Source organism: Phalacrocorax carbo (assembly GCF_963921805.1).
Source record: "Phalacrocorax carbo chromosome W unlocalized genomic scaffold, bPhaCar2.1 SUPER_W_unloc_1, whole genome shotgun sequence".
Lineage (NCBI taxonomy): Eukaryota > Metazoa > Chordata > Aves > Suliformes > Phalacrocoracidae > Phalacrocorax > Phalacrocorax carbo.
In genome coordinates, this window is record NW_026990243.1 from 3,030,962 (window position 1) to 3,057,735 (window position 26,774).

The 26,774-nt window shown below is 44.9% G+C and overlaps 1 protein-coding gene across 2 annotated transcripts in view; it reads right to left on the bottom strand.

Moving 5' to 3' along the window:
* LOC135310804 (ubiquitin-conjugating enzyme E2 R2-like) overlaps positions 1 to 26,574 on the bottom strand; it is a 41,264-nt gene extending 14,690 nt beyond the window's left edge. Inside the window, exons 1-2 of one of the 2 annotated variants that reach the window (XM_064439788.1) lie at positions 26,261 to 26,572; positions 30 to 116 (exon numbers count right to left, since the gene is read on the bottom strand). In XM_064439788.1, the coding sequence (XP_064295858.1) occupies positions 30 to 116; positions 26,261 to 26,437 (264 nt within the window). In that variant the 5' untranslated portion in view covers positions 26,438 to 26,572. Of the gene's footprint in view, positions 1 to 29; positions 117 to 26,260 lie in introns of both variants that reach the window. The other variant, XM_064439789.1, reaches the window with a different exon arrangement.
* Between the last annotated feature and the right edge of the window lie 200 nt (positions 26,575 to 26,774).

Below are 26,774 nucleotides of genomic sequence, written 5' to 3' on the forward strand. Positions count from 1 at the left end.
GAAAAAAATTAGTTTAAAAGACACCTTACCTCATAAATGTTTGGGTGCCACATTTTGGTTAGGAATCTGAAGGTAGGTGGCGAGTATGGATAGTCAATAGGAAATTTAATGTGAGCCTGAAAAAAGGCAAAATATTTTATAGTTATGAAACAGAGGAGATCAACAAGCAACCATTACAGTGAAAACCTGGAAAAAATAATTTCCATTAAGTCTATTAAGTAGTTTTATATATCAGTGCCCATGTGGGTCCACAGTATAACTCTCCACAATTTCTTATGAGCAAAACACTAAATGAGTAAGAAAAATCTAAACATCAGGCCTTACCTGGGCTGGCAATGCTCAAAACAAGCCAAAAAGGCATTTACCAAGTCCTAATTCAAGCAGTACTATCCAACAACTGTTGTTCAACAGGGTAAAATAGATTTGAAAAGCTAGAACTCAAGATACCATTCCTGTCTTGCTAGGTCAGATGCAGGTTAAAAACATTTGCTAAGGTGAAAAGACCTGTTTTACATTTACCAGTGCAAAGAATTTTTTTTTTTTTAATGACTTTCTGTGCAGAAAAAAGATTGTTAAATACTTGCTCAGTTGAGATCCAAGGGGTGGTTTTTTTTGGCCTTTCTTGTGCAAGAGTTAAACTGGTCCATCTACCTGTGTTCTTAATACTACATTTCTTGCCACCACAAGCATTTCCCCAAGTCTGAATACCATCTGTGTCTGTTTAATAAATCAGTGCAACTGATGAACCAAGTATTGATGGGCAGTGACAGCAAACTACCTTCCAGCACCTCCGAGGTCAGCAGCCAGCTGTGGGGCAAGACTCTTGGAGCCAAGTCATTTGTGGGAAGACTGCAGAGATCCCAGCACTGGATATTAACTTCTCTGCACTGTCCTGCCATTCATGGGACTCAGAAAAACCAGCCAGTAGGAAAGAGGGCTGAATCTGGACTGATTAAGTGCCAAAAATGCTCCCCTCTGAAAGGGGGGCTTGCACGCCACTTTCTGTGCTGAGAGTACAGACCCTTCCCTTCGCACTGCTCAATCCACCAAGAAAGTCCCACCAGTCTAGCATGGCATCTCCTGGCACCTGCACCACAGCCAGGCTCACATGCAACTGAGAATGCAAGAGGCCCCAGAAGCAGGTCACATACAGCAAGAGCAGAATCCTGAGTCACCCTCTTCTGCTTAAGCATCTAACCATGCCACTTAGATGCAAGGCACTGACCTTGTTCGACAGGACAAGCTATGGGAAGTTTTATTCCCAGAAACATAAGCAGGCAACCAAACAAGTTGGATTACCAAGCCATTAAGTACCTGGCTACAGTTTTACTTAGGTTGTGTTGTGGTTTACCCAGCAACTCGGCCCCACACAGCTGCTCGCTCACTCCCCCACCCGCAGGACAGGGGAGAGCTTCATAAGGGTAAAGCTTGTGGGTTGGGATAAGAAAAGTTTAATAATTAAAACAAAACAGCAACAAAAATGCAATGGAAAGGAAAACAATGAGAGGCGCAAAACCCGTACTGGTCATGGCATCACATGGTATGGAATGAACATCCCATTGGAAGACATCTACATAATTAACTATTGTTTAGTGTTGCTCAGAGTCATGTCATCTTTTCAAGATAAAAAGCCTGCAGATATACAGAACTCACACAGTCTGTTTATAGCCCATATTAACAGCAAGACAGCATTTCAGGCTCAGTCCCCATCTTCCTCAGAGGGAAAACCAAGGAGTCCAATGCTGGGGAAGCAACCTCCAGAGTATGTAAGAAGTGACATACACCACACAAACTCCATGTTTGCTGCAATGCTGTCCAACCTTTCAGGGTAGTATGTCTGTGGACACCAGATTTCATATCTTGCGTAGGGCCATTTTACTGGCTGCAGACATCAGGATTAAAATGCTGTCATTATCCTATCAGCAGGGAAAAAAGTTTTCCTTGGCAAATCCAGAGCAGGGTAACCCATACTGTGCACTAAGCAGTATGTGCTGCAGAGCTCACATCCATTGTACAACCACTTCTGCACTGGGCTTTGCAGCCTATATCATGGGGGGGGGGTTTAATGCTTCTGTTCTAATCTCCAAAATAAACATACAAGGCAGCATATCTAATTATATTTAAGGTAACACAACTCATTTGCTTTTTTACTGTGAACAGTTAGTTTTGAACACAGCTAGTGCAATATCAGATTAATGATCATGGAAGTCTGCATCACTAGTCCATTATCCTTACAGTTCAGTAGTTCAAAGAGCCACAACAGCAAGATTTTTAATTGGCAAATTAAACACTGACTGATCTAACATCATTGTACATGTTATCATAGGACACTGAAAGCAACTTTAATATGAAGCATTTGGACAACGCCTGCCCTGGTTTCAACTGGGACAGAGTTAAATTTCTTCGTAGTAGCTAGTATGGGGCTATGTTTTGGAGTTTTGCTGGAAACAGTGGTGATAATGTGGAGATGTTTTAGTTGTTGCTAAGTAGCACTTACACTGGTCAAGGACTTTTTCAGCTCCCCATGCTCTGCCAGGTGCACAAGAAGCTGGGAGGGGACACAGCCAGGACAGCTGACCCAAACTGACCAATGGGATATTCCATACCATATGACGTCATGCTCAGTATATAAAGCTGGGGGAAGAAGGGGGGACGTTTGGAGTGATGGCGTTTGTCTTCCCAAGTAACCATTACACATGATGGAGCCCTGCTTCCCTGGAGATGGCTGAACACCTGCCTGCCGATGGCAAGTGGTGAATGAATTCCTTCTTTTGCTTTACCTATTAAACTGTCTTTATCTCAAACCATGAGTTACTTCACTCTTACTCTTCTGATTCTCTCCCCCATCCCACCAAGGGGAAGTGAGCCAGCAGCTGCGTGGTGCTTGGTTGCTGACTGGGGCTAAACCACAACAACGCCCTAAGACACATGGTATGAATTTTGGGGTTGCCCTGTGCAGGGACAGGAGTTTGATTTGATGATCCTTGTGGGTCACCTTCCAACTCAGGACATTCTACAACTCTATAAATTATGTCTAAAAATTACAGCTTCATCCAAGAGACAACTGACTACAGCAAGCTAATGAGGAAATTTCGCTGGAAAAACTTAGACTACGCAAAAAAGCCAATGACACTGTTTATAAAGACAGATTTTAAAGTCATCATCCTTTTACACTGAAAGATTTTCTCCCATATCACCCCCATAAATACATAGCACAGAACAGGAAATGGTTGAGCCTACCTCCTTATCCCATATGTAACAGAAGTGTCCTCCAAAAAGATAAGCACAGAAGTTTAACCAGGTAAAAAGGATCCTGCACTCTCCAGAAGCAGCTTAGTTAATAGCTATCTACAGATAGCTAGTCCTTTGATTTTTTTGGACACTGCTAGAACAGAAGCGACATGGTAAGCATTGCATGGGTGAACATCACAGGTCTGGTGCTTGTCAAGTGCATCTCAGGAGCCAGTGCTGACCTAGGGACCTACCCTGGGAAACTCCAGGTCTAAACCCAGGATTCTCCATATATCCCTTGTCAGTAATGCTTGGTGAGCTGCCCAAAAGAAGTGACAAGGAAGGAAATGCCTTAACATGTCCTGAACATTGAACTCTGAGTTTAATACTGAACTCAAGGTTACAAGCAGGTATCTGTATGAGGCTGACTCAGAGTCAAAAATCCTGTACACAACTACCTTTACCACACATTTTGTTCAGATGACCATCCTGTTTTCCTCAAAAAAAAAAAGCTAAATGGGGATACCTTATTCAGTCAGCTGGCACTGAGGCATTTGGCCCAAAGACACTAACTTGCATCCTCCACCTTCTGGGTGGATTCCCTACTCTAAAGGACATTAAGCACATCTCTTCAGCTTTCCCCTTGGCATCAGGCCACTGCCTAGACAGGAATACAAAAGCCCAAGCCAGAAAACAGAAGGAGCCTGATGCTCAGAGCTTGGAAAAAAAGCTGTCAGGATAAATATTTCACACTGGAAAGTAAGCTGATAAACAAGAACAATTCTTCCTTCCAGCTGAGCACCTAAAGCTACCAGAACCACATTCACTCACTGCTGGCAGAGTTTTGGCCCTACCCTACTATGCACCCAAGAGGCCAGGAAGCAATTTTCAACAAGGGTAAGGACTCCCCAGTATAAACTGACAGCCTGATAACTATGTTACCTCAAAAAAAACAGAAAATATGAGCTTAATCTTTTCAAGATGAAGGGGAAACTGAAACCATGACCAAGCAATAAGCCAAGGCTGGCCAGTACTTCTGGCTAAGTGCCACATATTAAGTTTCTTGCACCAGCCAAAGCCTTAAGGAGGAGACAGTTGTCCCCAGACAAGAGATGGCAGAACCCCTCCAAGTTCTACTACAAAGCTGGGCACTTAAGTGGAGTGGCCCTTAACATCACTTTTCTGTACTAAAGTGTCAACACTTCAGGCACCTCTGCACAATTTCAGTTCTTTACCCTACTTACTACAGATTGCTCTAGAACTGTGATGATCTTGTCTTGTAACTCTATATGGGATAAAAATATTGCAATAAAAGCATAGCAGTGATTATTTAAGAAGTCTACTCCTTAACTTTAAGTAGAGCTTTGACCTTGAACAACCAAACTTCCCTAAAACACAGACAGCTAAGAAAAGAAGAACAAGGAATCAAAAGCAGTTCATCCTGGAAGTCATCTCCAGGCATATAGAGGACAAGGTTATCAGAAACAGTCAACATGGATTCACCAAGGGAAGATCATGCTTGACCAACCTGATAGCCTTCTATGATGGCATGACTGGCTGGGTCGACAAAGGGAGAGCAGTGGATATTGTCTATCTCGACCTCAGTAAGGCATTTGACACTGTCTCCCATAGCATCCTCACAGACAAGCTAAGGAAGTGTGGGTTGGATGAGGGGACAGTGAGGTGGATTGAGAACTGGCTCAGCAACAGAACTCAGAGGGTCATGATCAATGGGGCAGAGTCTGGATGGAGGCCTGTCACTAGTGCTGTTCCCCAGGGGTCTGTGCAGGGTCCAGTCCTGTTCAACATATACATCAATGACCTGGACAAAGGGACAGAGTATAACCTCAGCAAGTTTGCTGATGATACCAAGCTGGGAGGAGTGGCTGATACACCAGAAGGCTGTGCTGCCATCCAGTGAGTCCTGGACAGGCTGGAGAGCTGGGCTGAGGGGAACCTGATGAAATTCAACAAGAGCAAGTGCAAGGTCCTGCACCTGGGGAGGAACAACCCCATGCACCAGTACAGGCTGGGGGCTGACCTACTGGAAAGCAGCTCTGTTGAGGAGGACCTGGGAGTGCTGGTGGACAAGCTGAACATGAGCCAACAATGTGCCCTTGTGGCCAAGAAGGCTAATGGTATCCTGGGATGCATTAAAAGGAGTGTGGCCAGCAGGTTGAGAGAGGTTATCCTCCCCCTCTACTGTACTCTAGTGAGACCACATTTGCAGTACTGCGTCCAGTTCTGGGCCCCCGAGTTCAAGAAGGACGTGGAACTGCTTGAACAAGTCTAGCAGAGCGCTACAAAGATGATCCGGGGACTGGAGCATCTCCTATATGAGGAAAGGCTGAGAGTCTTTGGTTTGTTGAACCTGGAGAAAAGACTGAGGGGGGGATCTCATCAATGCTTATAATTTTTTAAAGGGTGTATGTCAGGACGATGGGACTAGGCTCTTTTCAATAGTGCCCAATGACAGGACAAGGACAGTGGGCACAAGTTGGAACACAGGAGGTTCCACCTAAAAAGGAGAAAAAACTCCTTTCCTGTGCAGGTGACAGAGCAGTGGCACAGGCTGCCCAGGGAGGTTGTGGAGTCTCCTTCCCTGGAGACATTCAAAACCCACCTGAACACAGTCCTGTGCCCCCTGCTCTGGGTGTCCCTGCTCAAGCAGGGGGGTTGGACAAGATGATCTCTAGATGTCCCTTCCTACACCCACCATTCTGGGATTTTGTGAAAAACGAAGTGTAGGTCTCTATCTTCACGAAGCTAAACAGCCTCCAGATCAGATATCCAAAATGCCTGAACACCAATGACCATCCTGTCTTTATCATAGCTATGTGTAAGAACATGGTTAAACTGAAAGTGGCAGAGTGGGATCCAACGATGCAGCTCAAATTTGCATAAAGATGGACACAGGTGCTTTATTTTCTTTGCAAATTCAAAGCTTCCTACAAAGTACTCCATACTTTGGGAAGGAGGCTAGAAAGCACTCTGAAAAGCCTGCCAGGTCAAGTGGGAACACAACAGAAGAGCTTTGAAGACAAGCTTGAGAAGGTGAGCCCTGAGCTCAAATCCAATCAGGCTGATGTCTGAACAGGTTCCCATTCACCAGTGGAAGTATTACTAACAGAAAATCATAACAGGTCAGCACAAAAAATTTCAAAGGTTTGATCAAAATTTAAAAGTACACAAGCCACCTGTATTTCGCTAGTTATTGCTAAACAACATTGAGGCCAACAGTTTAGCAGAATTCAAAGGTTCAAGTCCTCAGGTTCAAGCTTGTCTAATGAGTTTGTTCAACTGTATATTACATTTATCTTGGAATAAAAAGCAACTCAGGCCAAACTTTAGCTGATTTATGTTCACCAACACTTGCATTGCATTAAACTAGAATTAAGACATTGAAATCACAGAAGTTGATGTGACTCACCCTCAAAGCCAGATCACCACAACGAAACACCCAGACCATCACAATTAAACACCTAAGGAAGCAATTAATTCTCTGCTGATTTCAGTAACCAGCTACTACCTGAAGCTAGAGAAAAAACAAAGGTTTAACAGGTTTGCCCTGTCCTGTTCTAACAGATCAAATAGAGAATTGAGGTCCTTCTGCATTCAGAAGGTTTGTCACCAGTGGTAAGACTACTCATTTTAGAAGAGTTTAACCACTTTGACATCATACCTTGGACTCTAAGCTTTCAGCCCAGTGCAAGTCTGATAGAATAAAGATAGAGAAACCAATATTTTTAACAGCCTGCCTTGGTTGCACCTACAAAGAGCAGCTTAATTTGCCATTAGCCCCATGAAATGGCAGAGGGATTCAGACAAAGGAGCTATAACTACCCAAGTCATCTCCAGCTGAAGTGTCAACTACCATACACTCTTCTTCAGGAAACCCACATGCCTAGTTTATAAAGCTCCCTATATCAAGCTTCATTTTGACAAGATAGTGGTTTTAATTGTACCAGGCCATTTTGGAACTTCTAGCTGTTAAAATAGTGAAAGTAGACAGTAAAAAAGAATAGCAGATCCAAACAGCAGAGCAGCCCACTATTAGTACAAAATTCAAAGTTCACATCAGGTGATCTGGGTTTTATCCCATACTCCACCTCTTTAGAAATTCTTTGCCCATGATAGAAAGTATTTGGAAAGCGTACCACTATTAAGAGGTGATTTGTGAACCTTAATCTGTTGATCATAGTGTCAGATGAAATTTCAGAAGCCTTAAGGAGTCTGAAGTCGTAGGATTCAGTGCCTGTAGAAATACCCATCATAGTTGGCAGTTACAAACATGTTTCTTGCTGCCACAAGCAATTGGCTCAAACTCTGCTTGTTCTATTTAGTCAGGCTTTCTCTGGGGCTTGCTTTTTGTGCCAACATGAAAGAATTAAGTGCTCCATAAGGAAAATATTAAAACTTCGCACTTCTACCTACAGAACCACAAAACAGCATGTGCAATCACAATTGGCAAAACACACATGGTCTCAATTTCTCACCACAATAAGCACTACAAGGACCTAAAACAATCCCTGACACAGTTGCAGCTTCTGCAATTTAGCTCAGACATGGAATACAATTCTCATACATAGATCTACTTGCATGCAGGGTTTATTTTGCACTGGGTTTTGCTGCAATATTTGTATGACTACATCAAACAGTGGGGCTGCAAAACAAAGCACTCCAGTAGTACCAGAATTCACACCACATTCATCTGTGACTTTTTGGGGAATGAATATACCCTGGGAAGTCCGCATTTCTCCCCAAGGATATTGCTTCATGCAAGAAGAGGGCAGCTGGACACACTATCATTACGATACGAGAACCATCAAGGTTGCATCACTCAAGGATCCCACCACTGAAACCAGCAACTTCCTATTGTAGTCAAATCAATTCCTTGTATAAACCTCAAGCTACTCACTGCTCCAGGTTCTTCTGTCAACCCATGACCATTTCTCAGTCTTAACATTTGCTGGTGTGGTTCAGCCCTAGTCAGCAGCTAAACACCACGCAGCCACTTGCTCACTCCTCCCACCCCTGCAGAATGGGGGAGAGAATAAGAGCAAAAGCAAAACAGAACTTGTGGGTTGAGATAAGAACAGTCTAATAATTAGAATAAAAGAATAATGATAACAATAATGATAATATAATAAAAAGGAAAAAGGGGAAAAACACAGTAACATAATACAACTGCTCACCACCAGCCAACCAACACTGCCTGTCCCTGAGCCACGATCTCTGCTTCCCTCCCCCAGCCAGCTCCTCCCAGTTAACATACTGGGCATGATGTTACATGATATGGAATATCCCTTTGGCCAGTTTGAATCCGCTCTCTTAGCTGTGCCCCCTCCCCTCCTGGCTTCTTATGCACCTGGCAGAGCATGGGAAGCTGGAAAAGTTCTTGACTAGTACAAGTGCTACCCAGCAACAGCCAAAACATCTGTGTGTTATCAACATTTTTTTAATACTAAGTCCAAAGCACAGCACTAGGCCAGCTGCAGTGAAGAAAATTAACTCTATCACAGCTAAAACCATGACAGGTAGTTATTTTCCTGGAGATATTTAAGTTACTGCAGTTGCCAAGACAACCACTTCATCAACAACAGCACCTCATCTCATCTATCTTGGACTTCCCTTCAGCTCACTATGACTTCTAGGAAATCAGCTGCCAGAAATAGTCATACTGTAATCTGGCTTTTTCTTTTTTAAAAAAAACTTTTAGCAGCATTTTAGTATGCTGTTGCTTTCAATAACTCACTGGAGTCTCCTATTTTGTTTTGTTACCAAGAAAAATATTGAGTCACTCTCTGCTTGTTATAATACTTAAGCTCAGCTAGGCCTTGAAATGCATGCCCATATAGGTTTCTTAAAAAAAAACCACAGAACTTCCACAAAAATTAAGTGGATAATCCCCATAGCTATATGCATGTTTTAATTAAATGAGACTTAAGCTGTCAGACTCTCCTGCCATGGCAGCCATGAAACCTGATGGCCAATTCAGCTGAGTTCTGCAAGCAGTTAAGTCCTCAGAAGATACAATACAGTTCCTAGGGGTTTCACAACAGTAGCAGTAGTGATTTAATAACAAAGTATAATGCAGTAAGACCTTGCATAGCACTTCCCTTCCCCCAATTAATTTATGTTAGACTCAAAAAAGAAGGCATCACAACTTCACTCACAAGAGCCTTGATCAGAATTTACATCTTATAAAATATGGGATAAGCCAACAGTTAAGCCAGGTCTAGTTAAGTTCTACCACCAAAGCTACCAGCATCTTTGTACCATCAGCATTTGAAGCCATTCGAGAGCAGCTTCCCAAGTTTGTCTTCATGGCCCTCACTGCTGTGACTTACACACATATTTACAGCTGCAACTATACTAGCATTGCATCCATTAGCATGGATACTGGTAGCAGTCTAACCATAGCAATGTGTGATTAAGCATGGGCTGCAAAACCAACTCAATTCACGACTGGTGTTAAGTATGATGCTGTTGCTACCAGACTACTACTGTGTTTGAGACAGGTCAAATGTGCCATTGCTGCAACGCAGACTTAAGCACTAAAAAATTATCTCAGTGGTTTAATACTACAAACCTTAGTGGTTTGCCATGGTTGACAGAGTGTCATTGGAAAAAACCTCTGGCAGTTAGAAACACCAACTTTCCTTATAAAAGGAAAGGTACCTGCAGGTCAGTTGTGCTGTAGTTTTCTATTTAAAGTGCTTGCTAAGTATAGAATTTGGCTTTCTGCCCATGTGTTTTAAACTCAGTGTTGTGGCATAGCCTGGGTAATTGCACTTCAGGTGACAAGCACAACAGAACTCAGAGGCATATCAATAATATACTTTAAACCTTGTCTTAATTTACTAGAACCAAATCTTGCTGTGTGAAGGCACTGGCTCCACAAAGCACCACACAAGGTTGTTTCCCTGGCTGTGCTACAGAGCTGAAAGCCATTTCACACTTCCACGCTTGACATCAAATCTCACATGCTGGTTTCACTATGCTGAGAGGATTTATTTTGAACCTAATCTTCAAATCACAGGACAGAAGACCTGAGGTGGCTGTAGTAGGAGAGCACAGGAGCTGGAGCAATTAAGACAGTACAAGAAAGACATCCCAGAGGTAGAAGGTAAAAAAGCTGGATAGCTCTGAAATCAGTGCAGAACCCTCTGACATTTCAAAGGGTTAGGCGGCTAAGGCATAGCTTTGCCTCCTCCAACAAGAAGTTTACCCAGATTCTCCCTGATACTCTGAGAATTTGTTAGGCCTGCATAGCATGTCTCCCCCAGCAAGCCTACACACCCAGGCCTTGACAGCTTTCTCAAACACCAAGAATATCCTCCTCCTCCCCCAGGTTAAGTTACACAACTCCAGTTTTTTGGTGGTGGGTTCCCCCCCTTAAAGAATTGCTGCAGCTGCCTCACTGACAAAGTCTGTGCAGAGGAATGATTTGTCAATACATCAGAATCTGTGCTGGGGTGCTTCAGGAAACTGTTCAAGTTTCTATTTTTAAGAAAACAGGAATAAACAGAAGTTCTTATTCCAAAAGTATCTTTGCTTTTGTGCTTAAGCAGCCTGAAAGCTATTCACTTGACAATTTCTTCAGCTATTCCAAACTTAAATACTGTGCTTGTAAACATACAAGTTGAATTTGTTTTGGAAGAAAGCTTTCCCATGTACTGTTTATAAAAAAGCAAACTGCTTTCTACCTACAGATTTAATCAACTATGCTATAAGATATACCCGTTGTACATAAAAATGTTAGTTTATCCAGGGTCATGCATACAAATCCATTACAGATAGAAGACTTAGTCCCTACCCTGTCCACTGAACTATACTGCCTCTTACTGTTGTCAAAGAACATTTTGACCCTACCTTACATTCAAAGCTGTACAACCCCCCCCAACTTCTACATGACTCTTCCAATCCTAGCCCTGCGTCCTTCAGATGAGCACCTCTTACAGTCACCAACAGATCTAGAACAAAGCATTGCATTGGCTCTTTCATCCTGTTAGTGTAGCATATTCTCGAGAAGTGCCACACTTCACCCACACAAAGGGCCTAACAGATGAATGGGTGAAAGGGATGCACAATCCAGAAGTCTAACATCAGACCATAGCAATTCACATTGAGAGTAAATGCAACACAGCAATATTTGATAGCTTTACCAAATAAAGCTCAACTACACTCGTACCAAAGAATGCTTGTTGGCTGATACCTAGCAGAAGACAATATTTGGTTGACCATATGAGCATCTAGCAAGAGACACAAACCTTTCTTGGAAAGAAGCTGATTTCCCATAATTCTCTTACTTCAAGTTGACATCTAGTTAATCTGCAAATTAACATTCAAATTCAACACTCCAACCAAGTATTAATAGTAGGCTTTAGGCTCAACCTAAATTGTTATCCTCAGTTTTTCTGTATTACTACAGTTGCACAAGTTATGTATCACATAAAAGTAGTCTAACAAAACAGAAGTCCCTTCTGAGCATAGCATAGGGACTCTCCTTCCCAGCATCATTATCATGTCCTTCTGCCATAACACACCTTCATAATTTTTTAAATAAAAAATTTAGAATAGAGTTTAGATTACAACAATTCAAAAAACCCACTATTCATACAGAGTTTGTTCCAGGAAATGTACTATATCTATTCTTCTTTCTAGACTACAGAAGTCACTTAAGAGATGGGAAGAAAAACCCCCAAACTTATTCATACTCCCAGCTATGAACTAATGCATGCTGAACAAAACAGCTAAGAGATCACAAATAAATTGGTGCATACAATAGTTAAAGATATAGAACTGATGCAGCCTTCTGACACCAAGAGTTTCTTACTGTCCACTAACCTCCATCCAGAGCTTTGCTAGATTTGCTGAAATATAACTCACAGGCTCTCCCTAGCATCACCAGCAAGTTTACTTTTAATAGCAAAAGCTAGCCTTTCTAGAAGTGCTGGTTAGGAGTAGACAGGTCAAAAATACTTCACTGTTCTCTTGGAAATAGGTGAAAGTCATCCACATGCTCAAAGCTGATAGCTGCAGAGGGAAAAATGAAACTGAACAAGGCTGAGACACCAGGACCTCTAATCAGGTCACACATGGTAACCTTATGTCAGCCCTGTCATGCCCCAAAGTACAGTCAGACCAGTATAGAAAAAGAGATTAACCTGGATTCCCAGAGACCCCAAAACATGTGTAGAAGCCTGGTAGCATCATGATGACAGGTCTTTTGTGGCCAAGAACACTAGAGCCTTCCACCATGCCTCTGCCATTGCACAGAAGCAACCACACAGTTGTATCATTACCTACTCAGACACCAGGCAAGATACCAAGTATGGTGCACATGCCAAATATTGTTGAAGATATCCCTGTGTAACATTTCATTGCACCGCCATGAGGCCTGGGAACAGGCAATGCCATGCTTTGGGATGGTTACTCACTACCCTTCACTCTACCTGACCTGATCCACCACTTAACAACATGCATACAACTCCCAGCAGAAAGCTCCCTAAGGTAGATGTCATGGTTTTAGCTGGGAGAGTGTTAATTTTCTTCACTGCAGCTGGCCTAGTGCTGTGCTTTGGACTTAGTATGAAAACAATGTTGATAACTAAAACATTGGTGTGTTAAGTAGTGCTTATACTAGTCAAGAACTTTTTCAGCTTCCCATACTCTGCTGGGTGCACAAGCAACCAGGAGGGGGCAGAGCCAAGACAGCTGATCCAAACTGGACAAAGGAATATTCTATATCATAATCAGCATGATGTCTTATATTAACAAGGTGAGTTGGCCAAGGGAAGCAGTGATTATAGCTCAGCGACCAGTGGCACTGGTCAGCAGGTGATGACCAGTTGCATCAATTGTTTCTTTGGTTCCACATCCTCCCCTATGGTTTCATCTCTCTTCCTCTCTCATTTTCCTTTTCATTATATTATCATCATCACCATTATTACTATTACTATCTTTAATTATGAAACTGTTCTGAACTCAACCCATGAGTTTTCTTACTTTTGCTCTTCCAATTGTCTCCCCCATCCCACAGGGGTGGGGGCAGTGAGCAAGCAGCTACATGGTGTTTAGTTACTGACTGGGGCTAAACCATGACAGTTCTTTTTGGCACCCAACACGGGGCACAAAAAGTTTGAAATAACAGTTGCTAGTCATGGCATTGATTCATCTGTTCTCAATAGTAGTTTATCCAATCTGCACCATGCTGTTATTTTTGCAGTACCTGTTAAACATTGCTGTTGGTTTTTGTAGTCTGCTGTGTTCTGCAGTGATTAGAGATGTTTTACCTAGATTTGTTATTCAAACACTGGCCTTGAGCATTATCGGTTATCTGGGTCTTGCATGGAAGCTGTTACTGTACTTCAGCTACCACCTCATGGAGACAATTAGCAGTTATACCTCCAAGAGGTTTTTTTTTATGGAGGAAACGCAGAATGGCACCTTCTCTACCTTCTTCTATGATGTCTCCTCCTTCATTACAATAACTTTTCAGCATCTTGAACATCCTCGGGTAGTTAAGACACATCTGCTGGTATTGCTTGGGAATATTGTTCCAGCTTTGTCTAATGTGAGAAAGCAATTTAAGAATATCATCCAGAGATCTGACCCTAGGCTCAGTAGTTACAAGTGGCAGGGCATGTGGGATAGCATGGGCAAATACCTAGGGCAGTGGGCACCCCCAGTGTTTTGGAGTTTCACCCCTGAACAAGTGCAGAATCCTGAAAAACTAGTAGAATATTTGGAGAATGTATGTTGTTATGCTGGGAACTCCAGAGACACACAGATAACTGCAATGTGCTGGGGCCTGGCCCATGCGTACCAAGCCCTGTTCAACCATGTTCAGTGCTCCCAAGGTGAAGAGAATGTCTCTGGATCTAAAAAGACAAAAGAAAAGAAAGGAACAGGTACTGCAGCTACTCCAACCCCCAAGACAGGCCCCGCAGCTGAACCAGAGTATCAACCTATGCTAGTATCAGTTGCCCCTATACAGAAGTAGTCTTGGATGAAAAAGTTCACTTGTTTTGAAAGATATTATGGAAGAGCAGGGCCATCACAAGAAGGGGAGGAAGAACTCATAAATGAGAAAAACGAACCAATCTCTATACTTGAGTGAGCTGCAAGATATGTGAAAAGATTTTGGCCGTCATCTAGGGGAGCACATTGCCCCCTGGCTGCTCCAATGCTGGGATAACAGGACCAGTAGCCTGGAATTAGAGGGAAAAGCCACCAACAACTGGGTTCCCTTTCTGGGGAAGGGGGCATTGACAAAGCAATTGGAAAAGGGAAACAAGCCCTCAGCCTCTGGAGGTGACTCCTGTCCGGAGTGAAGGAAAGGTATCCCCTTCAAAGAAGATCTTACATATCTGTCATGGTTTAGCCCCAGTCAGCAACCAAGCACCACACAGCCACTTGCTCACTCCCCCCTGGTGGGACGGGGGAGAGAATTGGAAGAACAGAAGTGAGGCAACTCATGGTTTGAGATAAAGACAGTTGAATAGGTAAAGCAAAAGCTGCACATGGAAGCAAAGCAAGGAATTCATTCACTACTTCCCATGGGCAGGAAGGTGTTCAGCCATCTCCAGGAAAGCAGGGCTCCATCACGCGTAACGGTTACTTGGGAAGACAAACGCCATCACTCCAAACATTCCCCCTTCCTCCTCCTTCCCCCAGCTTATATACTGAGCATAACATCATATGGTATGGAATACCCCGTTGGTCAGTCGGGGTCAGCTGTCCTGGCTGTGTCCCCTCCCAGCTTCTTGTGCACCTGGCAGAGCATGGGGAGCTGAAAAAGTCCTTGACCACTACTTAGCAACAGCCAAAACATCTCCACTTCATCACCACTGTTTCCAGCACAAATCCAAAACATAGCCCCATACTAGCTACTACGAAGAAATTTAACTCTACCCCAGCTGAAACCAGGACAATATCACCCAGGAAAATGGACAGCCAGAGAAAGGTATGAAGTACCTGAGGGAATTCGCTGTGCTTGAGATGATCTACGATTACCTGAACAATGAACAGTCACCCAAAGATCCAGACAAAGCCCAGTGCACACGACCCATGTGGCAGAAGTTCATATGGAGTGCCCCATCCTCATATGGAAAAATCACTAGCAGTAATGTCCTGGAAAGATGACAAGGCACCAACAGTGGCGGAGCTGATACATGAAATCCAAGATTATAAAGCACATGTCTCCCTCCCTCATCTTGGCTGTGGAGAAGCTATCCCAAAGCACTCAGCAGCTCAAAGAGTATATATGCTCACCTGTACAGACCAGTATTTCAGCTATTAGGAGTATGCAACCCTCTGCTCAAGAGAGAAGATACACACCATGGGACACCCTACAGTTTTACCTCTGTGACAGAGAAGACGCAAAGCGAGATGGAAAACCTACCTCGACCCTAGAGGCACGGGTACATGAGCTGCAAGGAAGAAAAAAAAAAATCACTCAGAGGGGTTTCTCCAGGAAAGCTGATGCTCCAGTCTCAAGTGCGCAGGTCCCCAAACAGAGGAGTAGAAGCCCTGATTTCAGTTTACTTGATTTTTATTTACAGAGGACCTTCTAATTTGCATTTTTAAAAAGTGAATAGCAAATACTATGATCAGGACTAGAGGGGCCCTGCCTCCAGCCAGGTGGAAGAAAGGGATAACAGGGCTTACTGGACTGTGTGGATCCGATGGCCTGGCACATCCGACCCACAGGAGTATAAAGCTGTAGTGGACACTGGTGCACAGTGCACCTTAATGCCATCAAACTATATAGGGGCAGAACCCATCAGTATTGCTGGAGTGACAGGGGGATCCCAAGAGCTAACTGTATTGGAGGCCAAAGTGAGCCTAACCAGGAATGAGTGGCAAAAGCACCCCATTGTGACTGGCCCAGAGGCTCTGTGCATCCTTGACATAGACTACCTCAGGAGAGGGTATTTCAAGGACCCAAAAGGGTACAGGTGGGCTTTTGGTGTAGCTGCCTTGGAGACGGAGGAAACTAAACAGCTGTCTACCTTGCCTGGCCTCTCAAAGGACCCTACTGTTGTGGGGTTGCTGAAGGTCAAAGAACAACAGGTGCCGATCGCCACCACAACAGTGCACCGGCGGCAATATCGCACCAACAGAGACTCTCTGATCCCCATCCATGAGCTCATTCATCAATTGAGGAGCCAAGGAGTCATCAGTAAGACCCACTCACCCTTTAACAGTCCCATATGGCCAGTCCAGAAGTCTAATGGAGAGTGGAGGCTAACAGTAGACTATTGTGGCCTGAATGAAGTCACTCCACTGTTGAGTGCTGCTGTGCCAGACGTGCTAGAACTTCAATACGAACTGGAGTCAAAGGCGGCCAAGTGGTATGCCACAACTGATATTGCTAATGCATTCTTCTCAATCCCTCTGGCAGCAGAGTGCAGGCCACAGTTTGCTTTCACTTGGAGGGGGGTCCAGTACACCTGGAATCGACTGCCCCAGGGGTGGAAACACAGTCCTACCATTTGCCATGGACTGATCGATAATGCATTGGAACAAAGTGGATCTCCCAAACACGTTCAATACATTGATGACATCATGTGGGGCAACAGAGCAGAAGTTGGAGAAAGGGAAGGAAGTATTCAAATCCTTCTGAAAGTTGGTTTTGCCGTAAAACAAAATAAGGTCAATGGATGCACACAAGAGATCCAGTTCTTAGGAATCAAATGGCAAGATGGGCATCGTCAGAACCCAGTGGATGTGATCAACAAAATAGCAGCCATGTTTCCACCAACTAGCAAAAGGGAAACACTAGCTTTCTTGGGCATTGTGGGTTTTTGGAGGATGCATATTCCAAATTACAGTCTGATCATAAACCATCTCTATAAAGTGACCCGGAAGAAGAATGATTTTAAATGGGGCCCTGAAAAACAACAAGCCTTTGAACAGATTAAACAGGAGATAGTTTATGTAGTAGCTCTTGAGCCAGCCCGGGCAGGACAAGATGTAAAGACTGTGCTCTACACCACAGCCAGGGAGAATGGCCCTACCTGGAGCCTCTGGCAGAAAGCACATGGGGAGACCCGGGGTCAACCCCTAGGGTTTTGGAGTCGGGTATACAGAGGGTCCGAAGCTCGCTATACTCCAACTGAAAAAGAGATATTGGCAGCATATGAAGGGGTCCGAGCTGCTTCAGAAGTGGTTGGTACTGAGGCACAGTTGCTCCTGGCACCCCAACTGCCAGTGCTGGTCTGGATGTTCAAAGGAAACTTCCCTTCTACACACCATGCAACTGATGCTAGTTGGAGGAAACAGGTCACACTGATCACCCAGCAGGCTCGAGTAGGAAACCCCAGTCGCCCAGGAATCTTGGAAGTGATTATGGACTGGCCAGAAGGCAAAGATTTTGGATTATCACCAGAGGAGGAGGTGACACGTGCTGAAGAAGCCCCAATGTATAACAAACTGCCAGAAGATGAGAAGCAGTATGTCCTGTTTGCTGATGGGTCCTGTCGCCTTGTGGGAAAGCATCGGAGAAGGAAGGCTGCTGTATGGAGTCCTACACAACAAATCGCAGAAACTGCTGAAGGAGAAGGGGAATCGAGCCAGTTTGCAGAGGTAAAGGCCATCCAGCTGGCCTTAGACATCACTGAACAGGAAAAGTGGCCAGTGCTCTATCTCTATACTGACTCCTGAATGGTGGCAAATGCCCTGTGGGGCTGGTTACAGCAGCAGAAGCACAACTGGCAGAACAGAGGCAAGCCCATTTGGCCTGCCACATTGTGGCAAGTTATTGCTGCCCAGGTAGAGAACCTGGTTGTAAAGGTACAGCATGTGGATGCTCACGTCCCCAAGAGTCAGGCCACTGAAGAACACCGGAACAACCAGCAGGTGGATCAGGCTGCCAAGATTGAAGTGGCTGAGGTGGATCTGGACTGGCAGCATAAGGGTGAACTATTTCTAGCTCGGTGGGCCCATGACACCTCAGGCCATCAAGGGAGAGATGCAACATACAGGTGGGCTCGTGATCGAGGGGTGGACTTGACCATGGATGATATTGCACAGGTTATGCACGAATGTGAAACGTGCTGCAATCAAGCAAGCGAAGCGGGTAAAGCCTCTGTGGTATGGGGGACGATGGCTGAAATATAAATATGGGGAGGCCTGGCAAATTGACTCTATCACACTCTCACAAACCTGTCGAGGCAAGTGCCATGTGCTTACAATGGTAGAAACAACTGCCAGCTGGCTGGAAACATATCCTGTGCCCCATGCCACTGCCCGGAACACTATCCTGGGTCTTGAAAAAGAAGTCCTGTGGTGACATGGCACCCCAGAGAGAACTGAGTCAGACGATGGGACTCATTTCTGAAATAACCTCATAGACAGCTGGGCGAAAGAACAAGGCATTGAGTGGGTGTATCACATCCCCTATCACGCACCAGCCTCTGGGAAAATTCAACGGTACAATGCACTGTTAAGAACTACACTGAGAGCGGGGGGGGGGGAAACATTCAAGCGCTGGGATACACATTTAGCAAAAGCCACCTGGTTAGTCAACATGAGGGCATCCGCCAATCAAGCTGGCCCTGCCCAGTCAGAAATCCTACATACTGTGGAAGGGGATAGAGTCCCTGTAGTGCACGCAAAAAGTATGCTGGGCAAAACAGTCTGGGTTCTTCCTGCCTCAGGCAAAGGCAAACCCATTCGTGGGATTGCTTTTGCTCAAGGACCTGTGTGCACTTGGTGGGTGATGCGGGAGGATGGAGAAATCCGATGTGTGCCTCAAGGGGATTTGATTTTAGGCGAAAACAGTCAATGAACTGAATGGCACAATGCAAACTGCTATATAATATTGTGTGTCACCTCTGTGTTGTACCCATGATATAGTACAAGCCTCCCAACCCATGGAAGATAAACTGTGCAACAAGCAGTGCAGCAGTGATGGAACCATGACTGACTCAGTATGCAGCAACCCAACACCACACACACCACCTCTCCCGCCCAGAAAGACTGATACGACAGATGGAGCCCAGAGTCATGGACTGGGTGAACTGAATGGACATTTTACAGGGAAGGTCCATGATCTAAGGCAATGATGTCTGTGTATTATATCAAAGGATGGGAAGGGAGGGGTGGTGGTTGGTAAGGTTGTATTAGATGGTATGGGACCTGGGCATGGTGTAAATAGTATGGAATAAGGGGTGGAGAATGTGCTGGTTTTGGCTGAGAAGGGGTTAGTTCTCCTCACTGTGGGGGTCAGCTACCTTCCCAGCTTCCCAAGCTCTGCTGTCAGTAGGAGGCTGGGAGGGGCAGGGCCATGGCAGGGGTGGCTGACCCCAACTGGCCAATGGGATGTTCATTCCATACCATGTGACACCATGACCAGTATATTAAGGGAGGACAGTTTGCAGCTCAGAAGAGGCGTGGCATCTGGTAGTGAGCAGCTGCATCGTGTGCAGTTTCGGTGGTTCATTCCCCTCCCCCCTCCCTTCCCCCCCCAGGTTTCATGTCTCTCCTTCTCCTTTACATTGCTTTTCTATTGTTGTTTCTTTTAATTATTGAACTGTTCTTATCCCAACCCTGAGCTTTATCCTTCTGATTCTCTCCCCCATATACCAGTGGGGGAGTGAGCGAGCGATTGTGTGGGCCTGAGTTGCCGGATAAACCACAACACCACATTTGAGCTTTTGAGAAGTTACAGATGTGGTCCCACACCCAGGTATAACATCACTGCAATACTGGGTATCTTGAGGATTTACCGGGTGAACAAAAAAATTGAAGAACTAACACCCTTCTAACTGTAGAGTCAAAAACTTCCCATATGAACCAGACCTAAAGTTTTCTACATGCTTTTAGTTACTATCTCTTGAACAAACTGGCAAGAAATTAACAAGTGCAGTTCTTTGCGTTGTTATCCAAGGAAAAAAATATGTTCTATTTTACCTTATCCAAGGTTCATTCTGTGCAAACTCATGGAAATAGAGCCAAAAAGTAGAAGAATTATACAAGCCAAGTGTTCAATCTTTCCAAATGGAAAGCTTTCCATTTTTGTTCTAATGGCAGAGGTGGGCTCTGCTACAGCTCTCCTCTTGCCATACAAGAGGACCATGATCTTGTCTTTTCAGCGATTTCCAGTTCTAATGCTGCCTACCTGTGCTCCTTAGCGTACACAATAACCCTACCTGGATCAGAGGAGCCCTAGGGAAAGGACTGGGAGCTGGCTATCATCATTAGCTTGCCCATTGCCTCCTGAGGCTAGGCAGCTGTCCAAAACAGGCTACAGGCTAGATGAGTTGTCTAGGGGGTTCTGTGGGGCCCACAGACATAACCATCCAAAAAAACTATATGCAATAGCAGAGTGAGGGACAATCAGGTATTCCCCAGGCCTGATAGACATCATAACTATGCTTATTATCAGTGAACCAACATCAGAAATTTCTTGCCTCCCTGCCTGCAGACAGCTTAGTGGCTCTTTTGCTTTGGAATTAGCCTGTTCTGAACAGGAGCTCCTCAGACCTGGAGCAAGCAACCCCAGGCTCTATTATCTGTAAGTTCCATATCAATTTGCTGCTCTGAAAAGTTATTCCCACATATTGCAAATTGCTTTGAAATCAAAACAAGTCACTTGGAAGAAGCTAAGATCCAACAATACAGAACTCAACAGCACACAGTTAAGTTACAAAAAGCAAGGAAAGCATGCCTTGACAAGTATTTAGCCCCCAAATTACTTGGGAAAACTAAGCATAATGCTTGAGGTTTTTTTTCCCCCCCTCCAACTTGTGTTAAGGCTTGCTCCTTCAAGTAGGAAAAATATCTTATGAAATAAATTGCCTTAAGAACTATCAAATAGCAACTCTAACAGTGCAGTTAATTTCTCTTGTTTCCTTTCATGTTAGATATATTCATTTTCATCTACCTAGCCTAAATAGAAGGAGCTTTTAATATTGACTCTTGCTCTACATTAAACATGCTTCTTGACACAGCATACTTTATCAAACTGCTTCTGGGCAGCGCTATGTGTTCAATAATGAAGTTTCTATTTATATAATTTCCCACTTGCACCTTCCCTGAAAGGTTGTCTCCTAGCACAAGAACACCATTCAACTATAGAAGTGAGAAGAATTTCCTTTTTTAAAAACAATCAAAAGCTGTGACACTAAAGTGCAATTGCACCAAGCACACAAAGCTTTCAGTAAGCCATCAGGAAACACTTCCTAATACTACTGCAAGTATCCTGAAAACATAACTATCAAAGTATTAGGCAGCAATTTATCAGCCTTCAGGCTCTGAAACCCCAAAGAGACACTGGATTTCAAGGCAGAGACTAATCAATGGTCAACCAAGATGGTTAAAGTTCCACCATGCACAACCCTCAGCCACTGAAATCCATCCCAACTAGCACCTATCATCACCAGATTACAGCTTAATAATATTTGTTGTTGTGGTCCCCATTTAAGTATCAGCTGCCAAAATTAAATGTGAATAACTTCTCCTGCCATGTAAGATAACAAGGGCTTCTTTAAATGCATCAGCAGTAAAAGGAAGACTGGGGATACAGTGGGCCCACTGCTGAACAAGGAAGGGGCCCTGGTGACACAGAATGCAGAGAAGGTAGAGTTACTGAATGCCTTCTTTGCTTCAGTCTTTACTGCTGAAGGCTGGTCCTCAGGCATTTCAGCCCCCAGAGAAGAGAGGACAAATTGGGACAAAGGAAGACTTACCATTGGTTGAGAAAGACTGGGTCAGATCACCTATGCAAACTAGGTCCACGCAAATCCATGGGCCCCGATGGGATGCGCTCGCGAGTGCTGAGGGAGCTGGCGGATGTTCTTGCTGAGCCACTCTACATCATCTTTGAAAGGCCATGGAGGACAGGAGAGGTGCCCAAGGACTGGAGGACAGCAAATGTCACTCCAGTCTTCAAAAAGGGCAAGAAGGAAGACCTGGGGAACTATAGGCCAGTCAGCCTCACCTCCATCCCCAGAAAGGTGATGGAGCAGTTCATCCTGGAGGTCATCTCCAGGCATGTAGAGGACAAGAAGGTTATCAGAAACAGTCAACATGGATTCACCAAGGGAAGATCATGCTTGACCAACCTGATAGCCTTCTATGATGGCATGACTGGCTGGGTCGATGAAGGGAGAGCAGTGGATATTGTCTATCTCGACCTCAGTAAGGCATTTGACACTGTCTCCCATAGCATCCTCACAGACAAGCTAAGGAAGTGTGCGTTGGATGAGGGGACAGTGAGGTGGATTGAGAACTGGCTCAGCAACAGAACTCAGAGGGTCGTGATCAATGAAGATGAGTCTGGATGGAGACCTGTCACTAGTGGTGTTCCCCAGGGGTCTGTGCTGGGTCCAGTCCTGTTTAACATAGTCATCAGCGACCTGGACAAAGGGACAGAGTATAACCTCAGCAAGTTCACTGATGATCCCAAGCTGGGAGGAGTGGCTGATGCACCAGAAGGCTGTGCTGCCATCCAACAAGACCTGGACAGGCTGGAGAGCTGGGCTGAGGGGAACCTGATGAAATTCAACAAGAGCAAGTGCAAGGTCCTGCACCTGGGGAGGAACAACCCCATAAACCAGTACAGGCTGGGGTCACTCAAACTCATTAACTGAATCAGCTGTGAGCAAATCAACATCTTAGACACACATGGTCTACCTACCTTTCACCCTTAAACTCTGAACAAGCCAGGGACCAAAAATCAAGTTCACCTATTGCAATCAAATACCTGTAGCCCAACAGAACTGATCCTGCTAGAAACTTTAGTCAAACTGGTAATTTCTTGCTGACAGCAGCTGAGGCACAGACATTTGCTCTTGTCACTGGACCTCTTTAGAGGGCTTAACATCACTGACCCTGAGCTACTTTTGCCTTGCCAGCAAGGAATGAGAGGTAACCAGTGCACAGAATAGCTCAACTCCTTCCTTTAAGGTGGTAGTCTAGAACTTAAGCAAAGGGTTGCCCAAAACATTATTCCCAGTCATACTGACTAGCTACATAAAGTCACTAGATAAGGCAAAGATTGACAGGGATGAGGACAGCCATGCAGAAACACCTGGACTCATGACAACCTCCACTGCAGATGTACACCTTTAGCTGATTGCATGGGGGGTGGGGGCAGTGGCTTGCAGTTCAGGACTGCTCCTATCCCTCACTGATATAAGCTGCTCTTCACAAAGTGCTTGCTTCTGAAAGCTGCTGCTCTTTCCATCTAGGTGGGAGGTCCTAAACTATGAAGTACTGCAGCAGATCTGAGCATGCTATATTAGTTGATAAAATATACTTAGATGCTGTGCTTGAATTTAAGAAGTCCCTGACTTCATTATAGCCAGCACTAAAATATTGATAACCTACCATTTAAACAATCATCCAGGGGTACATGTTTTCTGCTTCAATTTATCAAATGCTAGAGTTACAGGATCAGCAACTGAAACCAGAATCTGTTGAAATGTTGAACCAGCTTAACAGCAGTAGCTCCTGTCAAGGAGGTGCAGAGAAAGCACTTTCCTCATTTTGGTTTATTCAGCTAGTTCAACAACTCAGAGAGAAAGGTCATATTTCTCCAAGAATAAGCAAGGTGCCAAAAGCTGACCTTACCAGCTCCAAGAGCACAAATCAAGTATTTGTATTCCCAATCAACCATCAATAACACTTTCTTTAAGGCCATATTAAACACAGGTTTTCCTCAAAATATTTATACTTGAGCTTAACTAGAAGCTTTTGTACTTTCCCTCCAGTTCCTACTCTCAAGCCACACCTCAAATGGAAGGCTCCCAAACTCTCATCACCACAAGATTTAGGAGGAGTTACATCCTGTAATTGCATATTTCTAATCCTGCTTACCTTAGGAAATTAAAGGCAAAAGATAAGGCTAGATATTTCATCAAGCCAAGAAACCTGAAAAATAAGTTAGATGCCAATCTGAACTAGCACTCACCTTGCATACACTATGAATATATCACAGAAGTCACCCCACCAAATAAAATTTAGGGTATTAATCTTATCTCTAAATGATTCAGTAAGCCAAGTCTAGCACATCTAAAGGTCTGCCTGAAGGCCCAATACAGACAAAGCCAAGAACATAACTTCTCAGGACAACAGGACTCCTTCTCCCTAGGGATAGAATGAGTATCTAAGATCACTTTTTCAGTAGCTCAGAACATAGGATGCATAACTAAAGATCAAATGCTACTGAAACAAAAAACACCATGCATGGCTCCTTACGGAGGAAAGATGAGACAGAAATGACAAGTGACAGACTCCAACCCTGCCACTTGAAGGGAATTCCCTCTGCTGTGGAAGGGTAAAGGCATCATGAGACCTTAGTCTTCCACTCAAAATAAGTATCACAGGATCAGTCAGAAGAGTTTAGAAGAAAGGCATGACAGTTCAAGGACATAAAATACCAAAAAAAAAATATATCACATTCATAATACTGAGGTAAGGCAGCTGGCAACCTTGCCTAAATCTACACTTGTTAATGCACACTCCCAAGTTATTTCACAGGCTGCTTCAGCTTCTTTCCAGGAACAATTACAAGCATACAGTCCAGAGAGCTCCCCAACCGAACAGAAATATTTTGACCCATTATGATTCCTTTGAACAAATAGATGAGTAGTGTAAGCACAGGAAGAGGTCACCAAATCATTTGGATATAAAAATGACCCAGTTACCAAACAAAGACTAGAGCAACTTCCTGAATAAATAGTAATGGAGGTGAGCCTAAGAATATACCTATCACATCTACAACAAGCAAGCCAGGCAACTCATTACAAAAGGCAAGCCACATGCCAAAGCCTTCCCTTCCTTCAAAACAAGGAGGCCAAACTGAATATGACTCAAATATATTATTCCCCAAGCTACAGGTGATTTTGGTTTTGTGAAACCAAGCTCAAACCTTGACCCAGAGAGACCAAGAGGCACCAAAGATACATGTTTGCAAAGAGATCATCCAAATTTTTTTTTAGTTTGACAGAAGCCAAAGGGCATGAAATAGGAGATGCAAGAGTCACTACTAAAACAATAACTCTTAAGAGAAGCAAGCTGAAGGGGACAATATTTTACTAGAGACCAAGCAGACATCAAGTGCAAAAGGGTACACCCAATGCAACTTATCTTCTGCAGGCACCAAGGTTTTTTAATTGCTTAAGAAAAACATGCAATTCCTCCTCCAGTTGTTTTGAGAATTTAAGTCTGCTCCCTTTCTGGGACAGCAGTACCAGATTTCTTGCTTACTATATTTACAAGAGAGGAAATAACCACAGAAGTTTTTTCAGATTAACAGGAAAACTGAGAGGAATTGAAAGCATTTATCTACCTTCACCAATTAAGTGCTGCCATAGCCCTTTGAAGGCTGCCCTCTAAACGTTGTGAAAGGCAAAAAGGAAAACAGGGGAAAAATAATCATGAAAAACAGTCCTGAAGCCCATCAAGCTTTGATGAAAACACAGCATTTACCCCCGAATTAGTCACCCTGCACAGGATGTTCCTGCACAACAAGCAAAGCAATCAAGGGAAGGTTGAGAAGCCCCTTTGAAATAAATGTACACAGACTAGAGCCAAGAGCACAACTTAAAGGTGAAAGGGAAGAACTTGCACCCTACCATAATGTACCTGCCTTTCTTTGGCGTTAAGGCAGGGATAATAACAGAACAGAGACAGCTGTGATACAGGCCCCCTCTCCCTAAAGTACATCCCGAGGGAAAGAGGAGGAGAGGAGAGGTCCCGCAGGCCCCAGTCAGCCTACCCTGCATACCGTCCCCATCCCCCCACCGTCAGGCAGCGAGAAAGGAAGGAGCAACTGGCGAGGCACCACCTACAGGCGCTGAGCCACCCAGCCCTCCCTCCTCCCGCATGCCCCAACCCACTCCCGTGGGGGGCGGAGGGACTGACAGCGGCCACGGGCCCGCCACCCTACCAAGCCTGACAAAGAGGCCCGGTAGGCGGCGAGGGGAGTGGTGCAGGCCTCGGCGGCAGCTCCCTAGGACCACCACGGCGGCGGAAGGCCCAGTCCGTCAGCGGGGCAGAGGAAAGGCCATACCTTGAAGTACCCACCCTCGTAGAGGGTGTTGGGGGGCCCGAAGATCGCCACCTCCCAGTTGTAGAGGTCGGACTCGTCCACCAGGGTGATACGGAAGCCCTCCACCGGCTCCTCCTGCAGCGATTTCAGCTCCAGCATCAGCGCCTTCTGCGAGCTGCTCATCTGCTGCTGGGCCATGGCACGGCGCAGCCGCCGCCCACCACCACGCAGACCCCCACGTCTCCCCACACTAACGACGGCCGCCGCCGCCACTTCCTTTTATGACGGCGCCCGCTCGCCGCTGACCTCAGCACACCGCGCCGCGCGACAAGCCGCCGCACGACAAGCCACGCCACGCCCCACACCACGCCCCTACCGACGTGCTTAAAGGGGCAGCGCTCCCCGCTACAGCGTCTATGGGCTGTGTGGGCAAGTGCTTTGTGGTACTGCATCAGCCCTTATGGGCCAGGTCCGCATCTCTCCTCTAGCAAGGCTTGGTCACATGGTGCCTGGCACGGGGGCAGCGGGGCGATGA